Here is an 18,391-nt window from a genome sequence, read left to right on the forward strand (position 1 = left end):
ATAGGATAACGTTGGGTCTTGGAGTTTGCTTTAATTACGCTAGTTTTTCGGGGTGTCATTTTCCGAAATTTAGAATCGATTTATGTGGTTTTCTCATAGGATAGCGCTGTGCCTTGCAGTGTGCGTTGAGTTTGAGTTTAATTAGTATACCTTCGGGTGTCATTTTCTGATATTTGTAATCGATATTACTTAGTTTTCACATAGGATAGACCATAGGAGAGCGTTGTGTCTTGGAGCAGGGAGCTATGGGTGAGACCTTCCTGCTTGGAGTTTGCGTTGAGTTTGCATTGATTAGTAGTTCGTCCATCAATGATCGATCATTACAGTCCGTATTTCTGCCCTTCATTCTGTTCTACATTTTCTGAATTTTGAAAGCAAACTAAAATCTTAACGACATCTATTTGGTCAAAAAATAGGAATTTGATGATTTTTCAATAAAATGTTTTTTTTCCAAGTTATTGTTGACTGTTGAGGTGAGATGTTTGATATACTGAAGTAAACGTGACGTTAGTCATTCTTCGATAGGATGGATTTACTTGATCGATATCTCTTTCGAGAGGGCTTGTTTGTTTGTTTATTTGTTTGTTTTATTTCCGTACTAAAAAAAACCCGACATAGTATTATTTCATACATTAAGGTCCAGAAAAGAAAAATACACTCGGAGGGTAGCCCATTTTCAGTAGTGGCAATGATAGTCACTTCTGGTCTTCCATGGGGCCCTGTTCACAAAAATTTCACACAATCAGGGACTGATAATAGAATAAAATATAACATAAACACAAATAGAACGGTACATACATTACTACATTGTGACTATACATAATATACCATATTATTACATATCGTTCAAAGGTTAAGAGCTTAAAAAAAAGCAAGTTGAAAGGATTTCGGTTTTATCTAAAGAGGAAAATTGACGTAAATCATTAGGTATGTTATTATACGCTGCTGCAGGTCTGTATGAAAATGATCTCTTACAATAATTATTTTTAGGCTATGGTAACTGTAAATCGTTTTGATTACGGAGAGAGTATGGTGATGTCTTGTACTTAAACATATCTTTCATATATTCGGGGGCCATGTCATTCATAATCTTATACATGAATGAAAGCAGATTAATTTTTTTTTTCTTTTGGTTACTGTAGGACCTATTCCACCCTAAGCTATAATGAACATCACTGGTAGTTATATGGGAATAAGGGTTAACTTTCAAAATTATTCTCCCGGCTCTACTTTGCATCTTCTGAAGTTGGGAAAGAGAGTTACCATCGGCGGATTGTACATCACCGTAATCAAAATGAGGTAGCAATAGAATTATACATAATTTTTTTATGTATATCAATTTCAATTCAGTCATCTTAACGAATTGACCCATATAACTAATCATTTTCCTTAACTTGTTACATAGTTGTTCGATGTGAACATCCCACAGTAACTTATCATCTACAATAATTCCCAGATATTTAAAACTATTCACCTGAATCATTGTTTACCCCTAAGTTTCACATTCAATACGATACTCTTGCTTTTTTAACATACAAACAGTTTTAGCAAAATTGATTTTTTAAATTGTTGTCAGCCATCCATGTTTCCATACATACGAACTCCTTTTACAAAACATTTTCCAAAACTGCAGTAATAGATGACCGTGTCATCTGCGTATAAATGGGCCCTGCAGTCAGAAAAAAACCGAATTGATATCATTGATAAATAAACTAAACAACAATGGTCCTAACAAGGATCACTGTGGCACTCCTCTGGTTAATAATCTCTCATCCGAAAGGGTATTATCATCTCTCATCCGAAAGGGTATTATTGATTGACGTCCTTATTCTACGGTTCGAGAGATAACTCTCGAACCACTCCGAGTTCTATGCCAGTAACCCCCATATTTTCAAGTTTAAAGGACAAGTTCACCATCATAAACATATGGATTGAGAGAATGCAGCAATATTAGTAGAACACATCAGTGAAAGTTTGAGGGAAATTGGACAATCGATGCAAAAGTTATGAATTTTAAAAATTTTTGTGTTGGAACTGCTGGATGAGGAGACTACTAAGACTCGTGATGTCATATGAGTACAACAGTATAAAGAAAATGTAAAGAAAATTCAACATATTTTCACTTTTTTCGCATAATAAAAGAGCACTTGACTTACCTCTTTCTAAAGGCAATAGGAATAATATTACCCACAACATATGTCAGTAACGAGTCAAGGGAATGTGTGCTTTTCTCAAAAGATGCAATTTTGTGAAATTCTCTTTATATTTTCCTTATATTGTTGTACGCATGTGACATCATACACTGCAGTAGTCTTCTCATCCAGCGGTGACTGCACAAAAACTTCAAAAATTCATAACTTTTGAACGGATTTTCCGATTTTCCTCAAACTTTCAATGATGTGTTCTACTAATATTGCTACATTCTCTCAATCCTTATGTTAATGAAGGTGAACCTGTCCTTTAATATAGTGAAGTGCTTGGGACGGAAACCTGAATGGTTTCTGCTAAGCAAAGAGTGCAGTTTTAGATAATCAAGTAACTGCTTTTGAACAACTCTCCCCATAACTTTAGAAGCACAGGACAATAGAGAAATGGGTCTTCAATTATTACAATATTCCAACTTATCCCCTTTTTTATGTATAGAGTGGCCTGGGAAGAGCCAGGTCCAGGTGCTGTAATTCACCCTAATTTTCACCGCTAGCGGTTAGTATTAGTTTGCATTAATGAGTAATTTGCGTCACTTTGCATTTGGTAGTTCGCATTGAGTTCGCATTAGTTTGCGTCACTTTGCATCAGTTTGCATCACTTGCATTAGTGTACCGTCCTAGCTATAGTAACTATACAGGACTCACACGATGTATATTTTTTCATTATCATTATTGTGTCATTCATTTTCATGTGCATGTTTGTGTAAGGATTTTTGTATTTCATGACTTACTTCTTCTACTGCGCCTTGAGCACGTTAACTATGTGGAACTGGCGCATTATAAGTACCCTGTATTATTATTATTACACGGGTAAATAATTCCTGGCCCATAGAGACGTGTGTTAAAATTCAAATTTCAAAAAAAAAAAATCTGTAAAATAGCTGGGAGAAATGAGGTGTTTCATCTTCACTAACCTGGATAAGTGAGCTATATACGTACCCTGCCATCCCTCCAAGGCAGGTTCTTTGGCTCAAACTCTGTCCAAGGGTCCGCAAAGCCAGACTACGAGTTCTTTTCACTAAAAAAAAAATCACCTACTTTCCGTACTTAAAGGACAAGTTCACCTTCATAGACATGTGGGTTGAGTGAATGCAGCAATATTAGTGGAGCACATCACTGAGAGTTTGAGGAAAATCGGATAATCCGTTCAAAAGTTATGAATTTTTGAAGTTTCTGCTCAGTCACGGCTGGATGAGAAGACTACTATAGCTCGTGATGTCACATGAGTACAACGATATAAAGAAAGTACATGTATAAAGAAAATTCGACATATTTTCACTTTTCTTGCATAACAAAAGAACATTCGACTTCTCTCTTTCAGAAGGCAAGGGGAATAATATTTCCCTTAATATATGTCAGTAATGAGTCGAAGAAATTTGAACTTTATTCAAAAAAAAACAAAGTTTTGTGAAATTCTCTTTTTATTTTCCTTATACTGTTGTATACGCATGTGACATCATACACTGTAGTAGTCTCCTCATTCAGCAGTGATTGCGCAGATGTTTTAAAAATGCATAACTTCTGAACGGATTGTTGGATTTTCCCCAAACTTTCACTGATGTGTTCTACTGATATTGTTGCATTCACTCAATCCATATGGCATATGTATATGAAGGTGGACTTGTCCTTTAACACGCACCCAATGAAATATAGTCCCTTCAAATTCCAGGCCCGTAGCCGGGGGGGGGGGGGGGGGGTGCGTCGGGTGCGTACTCACCCCCCCCCCCCCAAATTCTGAAAGGTCCACTTTTTCATAATAACTGTTTTTAGCAATTCTCAAGATAACAATCCAAATAAATATAAAGACACATTATATGCTACGTAAATGTGGAAGAGTACGTTTAACAATGTTAAAAATAAATGTACGAAACCCTTTTGTTGTATGAACCATCGGATCGTCCCCATGCACACAAACACAAATGTTACGTATCAATTTGTGCGAGCTATTATTATATTGGCACTGCATGCCATGGCCCTTGGCGCGTGTGACCGGTGTTTTTTTTTTTTTTTTCCACTGGCCGCCCGAGTACGTGCGATTCGTGGATGACATTGAGGTTGACACTTGCATTTTTTCACAGGAACAGAGGTAAGTGGATGAAAATCTAATAGCCTCAAGTTTACATATATGATAAAAATTAAAGAAATTTCCTCGAAATTACTATAATCGAAAACCTGAGACATTTTATATCTACGTCTCACAAAGATATAGTACATATATATATATATATATATATATATATATATATATATATATATATATAAGTACATGTTGGCATGATAATGCCTGGGGATAGATTATTATGTCAACTATTTTCCATTATGAATGCACGCTCCAATCAAATTGTGAAAAGGTGGTCATGAATTAGCATTTCTTACGAACGATCAGGAGAGACAAAACAAAATAAAAGACCTGTCTTACTCCAGTTCTCTTGTAACACTCATTGGGCCATTATGTATGCCTAACGAATTATAATAGCTGCTTTTTCTAGCCCTTTTGCTAGTACCAATATTCGAGAAAAGATCATCTATCAAGTAACTGTACGATCTCCGTGCATAAACTAATGCTTTTAAACACACTTGCCTACTCGCCTTCAGCTGGCATTTGCTTACGGTTCCAACAAATTATTAGTTATACATTTTCTCATGTTGTGACAGTTCGATTGGTTCTCATTTTGAAGTGAGCCAAAACCTAAGAACATTCTCACTTATAATTTCCAAAGAGTATTATGCAGGCACGCAAACTAAATTTAGTTGTATTTCATTTAAATGTAATGGGTAAGAGGGTATGAGAGAGAATGCTGAGCTATGAAGTAAAATGGTAAAGTAAAAAGTTTGTCAGATAGTATTACAAAAGCCTGAATATTGCAAGAGCTCCGGAGTAAAAACAGTCAGGGAAAAACCCTATGTATGATAACATTGTGAGAGCGTTAGACTGCATTCTGACGCGTCGTTATCTAATTTACATTCTTTATTCATATTTTTCATAAAAAACACAGGTAATGAGCCGGATTGGGTTAAAATTCTCACTTACAGCTTTGTAGAAGTCTGAGTCAACAGTATCACACAGTACTTCAAGACGTATTAGTACACACGATTTCTTGAGCCTGCACCGTTTCAGGCTCAGTTCTGGATACGGCGGTAGAAACTCATTCTTTTTGTTGTTTATTTTATCATTATTTACTAATCTCTTTTCTAACTCACAGGTAGCGGATTTCTTTGCAGGCCAAATTCGGAAATGTACTGTTGATTATTACTTATACATTTTCTCATGTTGTGACAGTTCTATTGGTTCTCATTTTAAAGTGAGCCAAAACCTAAGAACATTCTCACTTATAATTTCCAAAGAGTATTATGCAGGCACGCAAACTCATTTTAGTTGTATTTCATTTAAATGTAATGGGTAAGAGGGTATGAGAGAGAATGGAAAGTGCTGAGCTATGAAGTAAAATGGTAAAGTAAAAAGTTTGTCAGATAGTATTACAAAAGAAACTAATTCTTTTTTGTTTGTTTATTTCATCATTATTTACTTATCTCTCTTCTAACTTAAAGGTAGTGGATCTCTTTGCAGCCCAAATTCGAAAATGCCTAGAGACAGCTAGTAACCAAATATGCTACTATAATTTAATAAATAAGAAATAACCATTCCAGTATGTATCTTAGTGTGCACAGTAAGACAGATCAAATCAAATGGGAAAACATCTGAGCATTAAGCCTGAGGTCTGAATTTGCACTCAACTTCTTCCAATGGCTAACGGATGTTTAATTTTTGAATTTCACTGACCTCCAAATTTCACAAAGAAAACCTTCTTAGCATGATGGTTAATATGACATTTGACTGATATTGGAGATATTTGCGAATCGGATCTACTACCTTTAATATTATTAAATCTAAAATGATTATTTGAAAGTTCGGAAATGCTGGAAATATCCTACCACAGGGAGGCAAAATATAAATGGTTCACATTTACAATTCATTTTGTTTTAAAAATTTTCTTATTTATTTTCGTTTTTGACAAACTCGCATACCAGGCTTCAGTCCTGCTAACGCGGGTATACACTAGTAGAAAAAATAAAAGTTAAAACAACACCAGGAAAATCACTATTCTCAATTTTGCGGCGCGCTATGCGCGCAGAGTCTCGAACACAATTAAACTTTGCAACTTCCTGGCAAAATGAGTTTTTACTATTTCCTAGATGAAATACCGTAACGCGATTGCATGCAACAGACAAAAATACAAATTTCCTCGAGACTTTAAAACGTCATTAAAACAGTCAAAATTCACAATTTGCGGCGCGCTTCGCGCGCAAATTCTTATACAACTTTTGTAGTTCGGTCGTCCAAAGAATATATATATATATATATATATATATATATATATATATATATATATATATATATATATATATATATATAATTGTGTGTGTGTGTCATCATTGGTATTGGTACCGAAGGTCCGTTTTTTTAGTGACCGCACCCCCCCCCCCCCCTTGAAAAATCCTGGCTACGGGCCTGAATTCCATGAGATTCCAAAAGCTTTCATCTTCAAACCAAAATGCAGTTTGTAGAGGAATTCATACTCAACATCTTCAGCTATTCAGTTTTATGCCAAACTGCATTAATGATTTTAATTGATTTTTATCTTCATTTAAAGGGATCTGGGACATTCCATTTTATTTACAGGTGTGAGCCCTACACAGCACTATACACTAATGGCCCTGTCGCTGTGTGAGCGCACGGCGACTGGTCAGTCGGGTTACGGGTGGGTGTCCGCCTGGCTGCAAGTGAACGTTCTAACGTTACAGCTAACTGTGTTACAGCCGATCAGCTGGCATTCACATCTGCTGCAGGCTAGGCCCTCCCGAAATGTCGGCACATTTAGTATGCCTCACCAACGAGGGAGGAGTACCTTTGTTCACGAGAACGAAAGGCGACGTTAAATCTGTAAGTACTTTATCTCAGGCAAGATTTTTCTGACTGCCTCTTCGCGTTGGGCTTCCTAAAAGTAGCCCGACCACACGCTGTACGAATCTATACAGCGACTGGGCTGTGTATCTAACGTTAGGGGTCTAGATCTAGATTCTGTGAACCCGTAAAAAAGGGTCTAAACTGCTGCCTTGCCAGGGCCACTAAGCTACATTATTTTGGTGTCTTTTTGTTATCATGAACATGTATTTAAGTAAAAACCCATGTTATTTCACTTAAGCATATTCAATTTTATCAAACTAAGGCAGAACAAATAGGTTTTATCATAAAAGTGAAATTTTACAGCTAAAAATGACGTCAAAATATGCGTTTTTGCACAAAGTACCACATGAAAATCAATATATGGGACCACACAAACATGATTCACAATACATAGTAAAAAAAAGTGTATGGTAGCTGGTACTACCGTTAGCATTGGTTAGTGCACCAGTTTTCAACAGGACCCAGATTTCGACACCCAGCAGATAATTCTTATAGAATTTTATACTCGATACAAATGTCTGACTTCAGCAATCAACCAAGTTATCAATCACATTTCTAGTCTTATATAAACACCGTTTGTCACTTGTCATCATAATCCGACGGTAGAATATTTAGGAGAAAGGTAAAGCAACACAGTGTCAGCAGAAATGTTAATGTCAGCCATTTTTAGGGGTTCAAAACAATATGATGCATTTTGTATACATCGACGTAAAATTGAATTCACCCGTGTCGGTTATCTTGCTTTAGTATCAGTTTGTTTGCCAAATCTTGATGTTTGATTTCATAATCGTCTTTAGTAATTTCATGGCTGAATTCGTGATAAATGAGCAAACTTGTAGAAAGAGTTGGCTTTGACTAGTTTGAGAATGTGGCACCAGATTTTGACATTCCTATATCAAGACACGTTATAGAGGAAACAACAAGTTCTTGCGCCGGTATGATTGCTAGTTTGCGTCCACAATGCAGTGTACGCGTACTGTACGCGCCATGTGATTTCTGTGTGATGCGCACTGTGATTGTGTCGAAAAATGATGCTGGGTGTTGAAATCTGATGCCAGCGACGGCGTGACGGAAATCGCTTAAAAATTGAACGCGAGTGCATTCAAATGGGAATTCGTTTAAGGCATATTATTATTGGCCTTTGTAGCTCAACTTCATATCGAAATTCCGAGGTAAAACGGTGCAGTATTGATGGTAAACAAGTAAATGTGCTAAAGTGTCGAAAACCGGTACCCTAACTGTACATATCGACCACCCTTTTTTAAACCGAACGTTTAGTACGCACTTCGCTGCGCGCAGAGCACATAAAAGTGGATTGGCTTTGACTGCTGATGATGATGTGTGGGAAACGCGAAAATTCACTGTTCATTAATGGTTTTAATCAAGGACAAAATTTCGCATGAATATTTTAACCGAATCGCAATGTAATGACTTGTAATGTCTATGGAAGTTTCTAAAAAGCTTCGTACAACATGGTGTTCAATACAACTCGGTTTGTGTGCATTGTCAATGCAAAAACAGCTGTCGATCTCAATAAGGAGCGTTACCGCGGGGAGCTGAAACAAGACCACGCAAGTTCGACGGCGATAATTTTGCACTGAAACTTCGAATTGAAAAGGGAACAACGGCATTTGATAGTTCTGGATTTTCTCAATCACATTCTGTAGGTCAGGTTTTTTATGTGAAATTCAGTGTTAAATATTCTTATCAAGCAAATAAAGATTAGGCGGTCGTTGTGTAGTAGGTCCAACCATACTTGGTACTGTAGGCCCTAGATCTATGCAAATATAGCTCAGCAGGGAAAGGAGATAAATACCATGTTAAACTGGTATGACAATATAAGGGAGGCAGGTGGGACATATTACGAAGTCTTTCCATTTAGCTCTCTCAACAAATTTAGATGTAAGGCAAGTTAAGCATCCTGTCTCTGGGGAAAGGGGAGGAGGCCTTTTTTTTCTTTTCTTTTCTTTTCTTTGTTTAATTTTTCAGTTATTTGTTTTGTTCATGTTCTTGTTTTGTTTTGTTTTTTACAAAATGCTGTCCGACACAAAATTTTCCGAGAGAACCCCAAATCTTTTTTTTTTTTCTTTTTAAATTCGGCCTTACTTGGACTTAGTAAGGATATGATATCAGTTTAATATTAACCAATAATCATTTTGAGCATAAAATGTGATCGTTTCTTCCCCCCCCAAAATCAAAGTTTTAGAATAAGATGAATATTTTCCTTTTTTTTTTCACAGTTTCACCAATTAAAAAAAAAAGGAAACAAAAATGCAGCCAGCCTAAAAAAGGAAATAAAAATGGGGAAAAACTAGAAAAGAAAGGGTGGGGACACTAAAAAAATTTTTCATTGTTTTTTAACCTTGCATTTAATGTACATCATCTCATGGTTAGGGGAAAGAAGTTGTCTCTAATTCCATCACTGCATTTGTTTCTCAGTTGCAAATTTAACCACTTGAAAAATTGTCTTGCAATTACCAATGCGCAAAATATTATAGTCACATAATTTATGGTTAAATCGTTGAAGACGAGTCCCGAGTATACTCGGGCAGGTGTCTGTGGGAAATGCGTGTTGTAGCAAAATCAGCCTGTCCTCAATGGGTTAAGCAGCAGCACTACAAAAATAATTTTGCTTGCCTGTTCTTATATGCAAATAGCACATTATCATTTTGAATAAAAATGCTGAGATTTAATTTGTCATGTACATGGTACTTATAATGTAGGCTGTTCCAGGGTATTCCCTAATTGTGTACTCACATCATCTTGTTTGTTGTGATTTGCAAATTCTAGCTTGCATTTGCCGAACAAGGCATGCTGTATGGAGTGCAGATGTTTGCCCAGAACCATGATGTAACGCTGCTGAGTACCACGACTGAGGAGGCCAAAGTTACGTGGCAAGTCTTCCATGACAGGTGAGTACAGGCACACCAAGTAAGGAGGTGCACACGAGAGAGGAGCAGAGATCATCTCATGATGGAAGCAGAGCTGTCAAGCCTTATTGATTCTGCAAGGGGTTCCCTGAAAATTTTAATCTATCATTAGAATGCTACTGAAAGAATATTCAAGCATCATTGATGTTGAAATTAATTTTGCATCTTATCAAGATGAAAATGTAATGCAGTTCACATGTTTGGCAGATTGCTCCTGAAGTTGGAATGTACCTAATCATGCTGTGAATGTTTCAATCCCAGTGAAGGGATGTGGTCTGTTGGATCTCCACACCTTTAGGAAGAAAACCTCCACTGCCCATCCCCCGCCCCTCTCATCCCCATTTCAGAAATTGCAGAGCTAATACAGTAGGCCGTACGTACATCTGTGGCAGGCTTTTCTTGTTGCAAATTCAAATTACTGTATGAGCTGTTATTTTTGTGTACTGATGTACAGATATTTTCGTGAATGAGATGGTCAAGGACATTTTCACGTGATGTTATATTTGTGATTTTGACACCTTAGCCATCATAAGTGCATAATGCCTGTCAGTCTGAGACATTTTCAGGTGTGTTTTAAGATTCGCGGTCCTACAGTTATTTGCATAATTCGCAAAAGTTAAACCCTAATGAAAATAACAGCTTAAAACTGCCATGAATTGAGAAAGTACAGGCGCACATCACATGCCATGTACAACTGTACGTTGTTTCATACTTTTCTATTTCAAAGTCTTTTCTTTTCTTGAACCCACAATTTTTATTTAATACTTGCAATGTTTTGTTCATTGTACTGCCAGTGTCACTCTGGTTTTAGTCACAAGCAATGATGGGAGTTGTGATGTCCACTACAACACACTCTTAAGCCACATTTTCCATGCTATGGTGAGTATCCTTGTAAATATAAATTATTTGTTCTCCCCAACCGGTCAAAAATACCTCTCCAGTTTAATTACGTAAAATTAAGTTCAAGAGTGAAAATGACAACAATTGCTATGCAATGAATGCTAATTGTGGTTGCCTTTCTCACTGTTATAATTGTCAAGAGCTTGGTGATTCTTCTGCTTCCAAAAGGCACATCAGTGCTAGGCAGAACTTAGTGTTGCAGTTTTCTTCAACAACCTCTGGAAGTCATTGTACATTATAATTTGCTTTTCCATTTCAGATAACTTCAGAAATTCAGAGTGAAGGTCTTTCAATGAAGGATATATGGTGGTTTTTTTTTAAAGACATTTTGATTAGAAAAAGATGTTTTTAAGTCTTTTCATCTTTAACGTGTTTATATTTCATGATATGCTTTGACTGAATTTTCAGGTAAGATTCTTCACAGTGTATTTTCACAAAGAATATTGTCAATTTTTTCATAAATGTAGGTCATGCTTATTGGATTAGACAGTTTGATCAACTTCAGGAATGTGGAGAAGCTTCGCAGGGAACTAAAGGTAAGATGATTTCAGTTCACTGAAGCAACTGAATTCATAATTTTTGCCTTTTATGACTGGGTAATTTGCCTTTTCTCTCCCCAAATCTGGAGTACATGTACATACGGAAACCACGAACAGCACCAGTCAGCATTAGTGTGCATTGAAGCGTTGCGATCGGTAACTGTCAAATCAGTCAAGATTTTGGGGCTGTGTGTGTTCTTACCTATAGATCAGTGATAAAGCTCTGCACAATTCATTTACAGAGATTCTCCAATGTACCAATCCAGGCCAGCCTTCCCACCTCATGAATCCCCACTCTACTGGGTCTTTTCCCCGTTGAGGACAGAATGATTTTGCTACAACACATATTTCCCATAGACACCTGCCCGAGTGTACTCGGGACTCATCCTCAACGGGTTAAAGTATCACAGTGTGTGCAGATTTACCATGCAATTGATACAAATGTATGCTACAGTTCCTCTAAATTTGATTGTGTAGTACACTGTATCATGATTACATGAACAATAGCATGATAAAAGTTAATACAGTCTTGATTGAACTTGTTTTTTTAGGGCTGTCTAGCAGTAATCAGCTTCATGGTTATGCCAGGAAAATAGATCACCAATAATTTGCCTGCATGTGAACAGCAGCTTGTGCATAGTAGTTGTTGCTCATTAAATTTATATAACAGCTCTGAGGATTGCAAACCTGGACAGCAAGTAGGTCTAAAGAAAAAATTTCTCACCATGTCAAATTCAAAGACCTCTGTCTTATTTTTTTTTTTTTTTTTCATTCTGGAGAGATGTGATTCACAAACAACACAGTGCACTCCCATTGTAACGAGCATGGCTATAATGAAATTCTCATCACAGCAAGTCTCAGAATTATCATCTTCATTATATCTCTTTACATACTTTACTGTTTGGTTGTAACAAAATTTCAATATAATGAAAGAAAACTGCTGACCCCGAGGACTTTGTTATTGGTGTTGCCTGTACCTTGCTACCATGGCGCATTCAGTTTTGACAAATAGTGACTAGCGTAAAGACACAGAAATCTGTTGAAAAAAATCTGGGACTGTAACAGCAAACAACTTGTGTGATTGGTATCGTGTGAACAGAAGATTTCTTTTGTCAAGTTTCTCCTACACTGAAATATGTATTACATGTGTATGGGCTTCATAGTACATCAACTGACCAGCTGCCTGTGTAATACATGTAACTGCCTTTCTTTTTGCTAGGTTTGCTACCCGGTCATTGACCTCCTCCTGGAAGAGTCTTCTCTCTTTGGAAGCCTGTCTTCCTCCGTTGATGTTATCGCCTGTCCAGAAAATGCCACCTTGCAGGTAAGTCTCCCGATCAATGTCTTTACTATTTAAGGACTTGCATGAAAAGACTTTCATCTTATATGTTCAGTTCAATGTTTGTTCATATTTTCTTCAATATGCATACTTTGGGTGACACAAGAAAAGAAAAAAAAACAAAAACAACAACATTGTCATTGTCATTGTCATTGTCATTGTCATCTAGCAGAAAACTGGAATTGCTGCCAAGACAATGACATGCTGTACACTTCGCAATGTCTGTAGTCCCGTTGCTTGGGTCTCAAAGTGCATGAGATATATATGGTCACAATCTGTTCAATGTCTTACACCAGGAACCCCTTGAAGAATTTGTGGACAGTGCCGGCAGTGCTTTTGGTTGTCTCCATGCCGACGGGAAGCTGGTAGCGGCCACGCCCTACTGGTGGTCACTCAGTGGTCAGGAGATGATGCTGGTGGCCAAATTCATCCAGTCACTGCCAAGTGGAACGTCCAGCGATGTCCCAATCTACCTTCCTCAGGCCAGTCCAAAGGTAATACGTAGTGTATTAACTAAAAGGTAAATGTATGTCGGCCTTGTACTCATTATGGTCAGCAAAGTCACCTTAGGCTCCTTGCAATATTACCTATTGTAAGGACACAACCATATCTTTCAGTATGTAGGTGGGACTTAGGCTTATTTTGTCACAGGATGGGACACTTTATCACAAGAGCTTTGCTTCAATTGTAATGCCTTTTTGTTATTGTTTTAGTAAAAGTACTATCAACATGTATATTTTCTTTAAATTTCTAAAGTCACCAAAATTCACTTAATTGTTGACATCATCTCCTCTAGTTTACATAATGATATTGTTGCTGCTAATACCTATGTTGTAAACATGTGTGAAACACTGTGGTGTTAGGTCATGTTTTGATGAAACCTCTATCATTTAGTTTGTGTGATTTTACTGTGGTTATCATATCTAAGATGATTTTGATTTGCTCTTTAAGCTACAGACTTACTTTGCTGATGCAAAATCACACTTGAATATACTACATGTACTAGCTAAATCTGAGGGTACTCCTATGAAATTCATGTCTGTACCCCATCTTACTGTAGGATCCTCACCGCCTACTCAGCATCCACCTGCTGCCGGGAGTGGTAGTGAGTGTGCTCTGCTATGCTGAGCCAACGCTGTCCGATGCCATGAACGCTCTGGTCGAGCCGGCCTGGAGACCCCACCACGATTCTCTGCGGGCCCTCCAGAGGGCGCCGTTCTCCAACATTCCCCGGTCAATCCCAGTTGATGGCGGAGTCTTGGGGTGAGATTTTGTGTGGTTGAAATCTCCTGAGTGAATTCTGTTACATGTAGGTAATGGCCCAGTGTCTTGATTTTAGTGGAGCTTCACACATTGAAGCCAACTTAATTTGTATTGAATCTCTAGCAGGAATTCCAATATTCATTCATTCTTATGTTTTCCCACTTCCAGCAGAAACATAAATATTTTACAGAAGTTATATGCATCAATTACATCACAATGTGTAATGAATGAAATGTTGTCTAAAGGGGCCTGAGCTTTCGATCCTAGCAGAATCTTCGTCAGAGGCAAAATGACAAACAAGCAGGGAAAGCAATCACATATAAGGACTTGTGTACCCAGCCTGTCCCTGTCTGTTCTTGTTGTGTGAAGTCCTTGTATGTGATTGCTTTCCCTGCTTGTTTGTCATTTTGCCTCTGACGAAGATTCTGCTAGGATCGAAAGCTCAGGCCCCTTTTGACTCCATTTTACTTCATTGGCTCGCCTTCATTGGATAAGCAGTTTTCAGCAGCTTTTTTTGCTACATGAATGAAATGTTGTCAGAAATGTTGTCATTGGAAGAAAATTTGGCCTTTTTATTATTTTTTTTCAACAGTACCTATTGTATTTACTGTACAAATTTTGTGTGTTTCAGATTTGTGTTGGTAAACACGGAGCAGCACAAGTGTCTCTCATCGGTGCGACTCCCACTGGTATCTGGAAGTGCTGCGGAGGTGAAGCCACTGCCCCACTATGCTAGAAGAGATATCCTGGTGGCTTCGTACCGTTCCATCGTAGGCAGTCTCTTCCCTCCAGCCCTCAGCCCTGAGAGACATGGTAAGTGTTCACCTGCCTAGGGGGCTCTTGTGCTTCATCTGTTAGTTTCATTGTGGTATCAAAGTATATGACAGGGAAATTTCTTCCTGATTTCATGTGGCTTTGTGTGAAAACAGAACATAGAGAGATGTAGGTCTGTGAAAATTTTTAGAAAAAACAACAACAGAAGAACACATACACACACAAATTACAAACCGTAAGACTGGCATCCCAAACGTGGTGTACATTTAGACCACAGATTATTTTACACCATTGACTATGTAGTCCAAGGTTTAAATCAAAAGCATGGGGCATTTCCCAAACGGTGAACTAAAGAAACCATGGTCTAAATCTAGACTTTGCTCTAAATTACTGCTTCTCATCCAGTGGACCGTGAAGCTCTCACAGGTGGGTTGGGATGTTGGGCAAAAATAATATAAAAAAGATTAGTATATGATCTATCTGGGCCTCAAAAATATTTATAGTAGCCAAAATGGGCCTGAGGTTGAAAAAGCTTGAGAAGCAAGGCTCTAAACCATTGACTAAATGAACTGAAGCCAGCCAAAACCAACATAAGCTGAACTGAGCATGATCAATGTACAGTAGAGGAATAAAAAGATATGTCAGTACATAAATGAGATATGGTAAAGTACAATGTAGATAATTAAAGAGAGAGACAGAGAGCATAAGTCGGATACCAACCCATGTTGAGAGAGTCATTCTCAAATCTTGATGTTTACATTTAGATGTGAAACATACTCCTTGGAGGTTCCAGTCAATTTTCCATTTCTTCTGCAATATCTTGCCTCAGAGTTGCCAATTACGTCAAGGGCAAACAAAGATTGCCTTGGTAAGCAGTAGATGAGGCAGATTCAAATCCTAGACTCATTCCTTCTCTTTCACTTGGTGTTCCTGATGCTGTACACAGTCAAAGCTGTCTATAGCAGCCACCCAAGGGAGATGAAAAAAATGGCCATTATTGACAGATGGCCACTATAGACAGGTTCTTTAACACGTTTTTTCTCTTGGAGGGAGTTGATTTTAGTTGTCACACACTGGTGGTCGCTAAGACAGGTTTGACTATAATACAGATTTAGCCTATGATATTATGTGCAGAGAGTAAAATTATCAGACAAAGAAAAGAAAACTTATGTTAACAATTGCCTTGATTTCCTGCCTTTGATGTTTCAGTGACATAGAATGTCTTTGCCATTAAATTCCCCCCTCTAAAGATTCTTCTGGTGAAGCCTACAAAAGTATGCCACACCAAGTGGAGGAGACCTACATGTGTGGAGAGGACTACAAAACCTATGCCACCAACTCTGGTGGATTTCAATTCTTTGTTCTCTTCTCATCAGCCGTGCCCCAGTATGCAATGAGGTGGGTGAAAGGGTGTCTGATTCTGTAGAGCCTCCTTAACAACTGCATCATAAACTGAAAGGGTGGCTCACCCATCATGTGCTACAGCAGTGGAATTTGTAAACTACAGTCTCTTGGAGTTTGGTACAAGTTGCACTGGTTCCTACATAATGTGCTTTTTGGTATATACTTGTAATCAGTAGTTGATATGTCATGTGGAAATGTATCATATGTCGCACAAACACAGAGTTGCCAAGTCTCCCTGATTCTCTAGGAGCCTCCTTTATAACAATTGAAATCTCTCTTCATGTCATAAACAATAAAAAATTACAAATACCTCCCTGATTTGTGTACATATTTTTTGGAATATTGAGTTGCCTGTAGTACAAAGCATTTTCCTATAAATTGCTCTTTTGAATCTCCCTGCTTTTGATGTGCGAATGTTGGCGGCCTTGTGTATGTGTCAATATCCATTGCACATTGCAAAGGAAATTGATGTATAGCCATTTGTGTAATGACTGGTTTAGACTTGTCAGAAAGTATGACCAGTTGTGTGCATAAAAGGTCAAGTTGGTCTCCATTTAATATGAATTTGTAAAGACTTTGAAACAGACAGATTCTGTGTTCACCTCCCATATTGAAAATTTCAGGTCAGTGACAAAAAATCTGCTAGCTGCCCTCTCAAAGGAGAAGATCTTTGCAGACCGGAGGACAAAATCGTCATGACAACGGGGACACTGATGCCATCCCCTTGTCATGATCCAGACAACAGGAGAAACATGCATTCTGATGGCCACCATAGTTTGCTAGCTCCATAGAACCTGGACTGATGAAGTTATGCACAGAAAGCTTCACACTCTTTGCACTGCTCTGTGTGACCTATGTGTGTGGCCACTCTGTAGTGACCACTCTATAGTGACCACTCTGTAGTGACCACTCTGTGTCACCACTCAGTGTGGCCGCTCCATGTCAGCAGGATGGGTCAAGATGTCAGTCACTTGATCACTGACAAGGCAGAATACCTAGAGAAGATTAAAGAGCATTCTTCAAGTTTTATATCATTGTATTCTCGTAATGAAGGACATATTGACCCCTGCAGAATCACTACGTGTAAACCATCAACTTCTTACACAGTTCTTCTTCTGGTTGTAATGATGGGGTTAATGCCTTCATTCTTCAGTGATGGTTGATATTTATGAGAAACAATGGCTCTATTTTAGCCTTGAGTCAGTTTAGAGGTATTCGTGGAGGTGTCTCACAGTCTGTTTGGAATTTTGGTCATTAAGATCATTATGTGGCACCTCTTAATTGAAGTAGAAATGTCATTACCCCCATACTTCAGTTCTCCTCCTCGTAAACGTGCGGATGAATGCTAATGCTAGAGATTCCTGTATTTTGTAGGCTGTCAATTTTCACTGACTGAAGGGGAGACTAACTTGAAATCCTTGGACATGCTGACCGTCTGTTATAAAATATTGTAAGTTCCTGTCTTAGATCTACGGTATGAAAAATTTTCATTCATTCAGAGCCTTGCTAATCTGACACCCACATCAGTAATCTTCTTTCTGAGAGTGCTTACAATATCAGTGTCAGCATCTTTCAAATCCACAAAATGTTGGCTCCTAGGACTCCTCCCATTGTTAGCCCATTAATGTTTTACACACTTCTCTCTTCAGTGGAAGAGTAAAGAGGATATCTAAAAAAGGGTGCCTATTGCTTAAAGGTCCTATTTACCTTTGGGAGAGTGATTTGAAAAAAATGTTCGAGATATCTCATTTCATGCATATGTGTAGGTCTGTTGTATTACAAAACATCCTACCATACACAGTTTTTGCAATATAGCTAAAAATATAAGGAAATATCAGTATTTTTCTCATTAAAGTGATGGTACAGTATTGGTGGAGATGAGAATTGGGCTTTTAACTTTTTGCGAGATACAAAAAAAAAAAACAAAAAAAAAACACTCATGATACAGTACAGAGCATACCATTTTAAGAGGAATTCAGAGTTTATTTGATGAAAATGGGTTTGGAATGACTGAAACATCCAAAAGCAAAATAAAACAAAGCGATCGAAATAAAGTGTGGGTCCCACAG

The 18,391-nt window shown here is 37.8% G+C and overlaps 1 protein-coding gene across 1 annotated transcript; it reads left to right on the forward strand.

Moving 5' to 3' along the window:
- Positions 1–7,016: 7,016 nt before the first annotated feature.
- On the forward strand, positions 7,017–18,064 carry LOC140244633 (protein fuzzy homolog). The gene is made up of 10 exons (XM_072324254.1): positions 7,017–7,149; positions 9,964–10,085; positions 10,898–10,982; positions 11,471–11,539; positions 12,762–12,866; positions 13,178–13,375; positions 13,942–14,144; positions 14,776–14,957; positions 16,169–16,316; positions 16,946–18,064. The coding sequence occupies exons 1-10, from the start codon at positions 7,072–7,074 to the stop codon at positions 17,019–17,021; spliced, it is 1,266 nt and encodes a 421-aa protein (XP_072180355.1). The 5' UTR covers positions 7,017–7,071; the 3' UTR covers positions 17,022–18,064.
- Positions 18,065–18,391: the final 327 nt, after the last annotated feature.

The sequence above is a fragment of the Diadema setosum genome, chromosome 21 (assembly GCF_964275005.1).
Source record: "Diadema setosum chromosome 21, eeDiaSeto1, whole genome shotgun sequence".
Classification (NCBI taxonomy): Eukaryota; Metazoa; Echinodermata; class Echinoidea; order Diadematoida; family Diadematidae; genus Diadema; species Diadema setosum.

Bases quoted from the DNA above. Each gene is read 5' to 3' on its own strand.
- LOC140244633 (XM_072324254.1), top strand. From the start codon at position 7,072: ATGTCGGCACATTTAGTATGCCTCACCAACGAGGGAGGAGTACCTTTG. The intron at 11,540-12,761 runs GTAAGATGATTT...TCTTTTTGCTAG, and splicing joins AGCTTCGCAGGGAACTAAAG to GTTTGCTACCCGGTCATTGA. The intron at 13,376-13,941 runs GTAATACGTAGT...ATCTTACTGTAG, and splicing joins TTCCTCAGGCCAGTCCAAAG to GATCCTCACCGCCTACTCAG.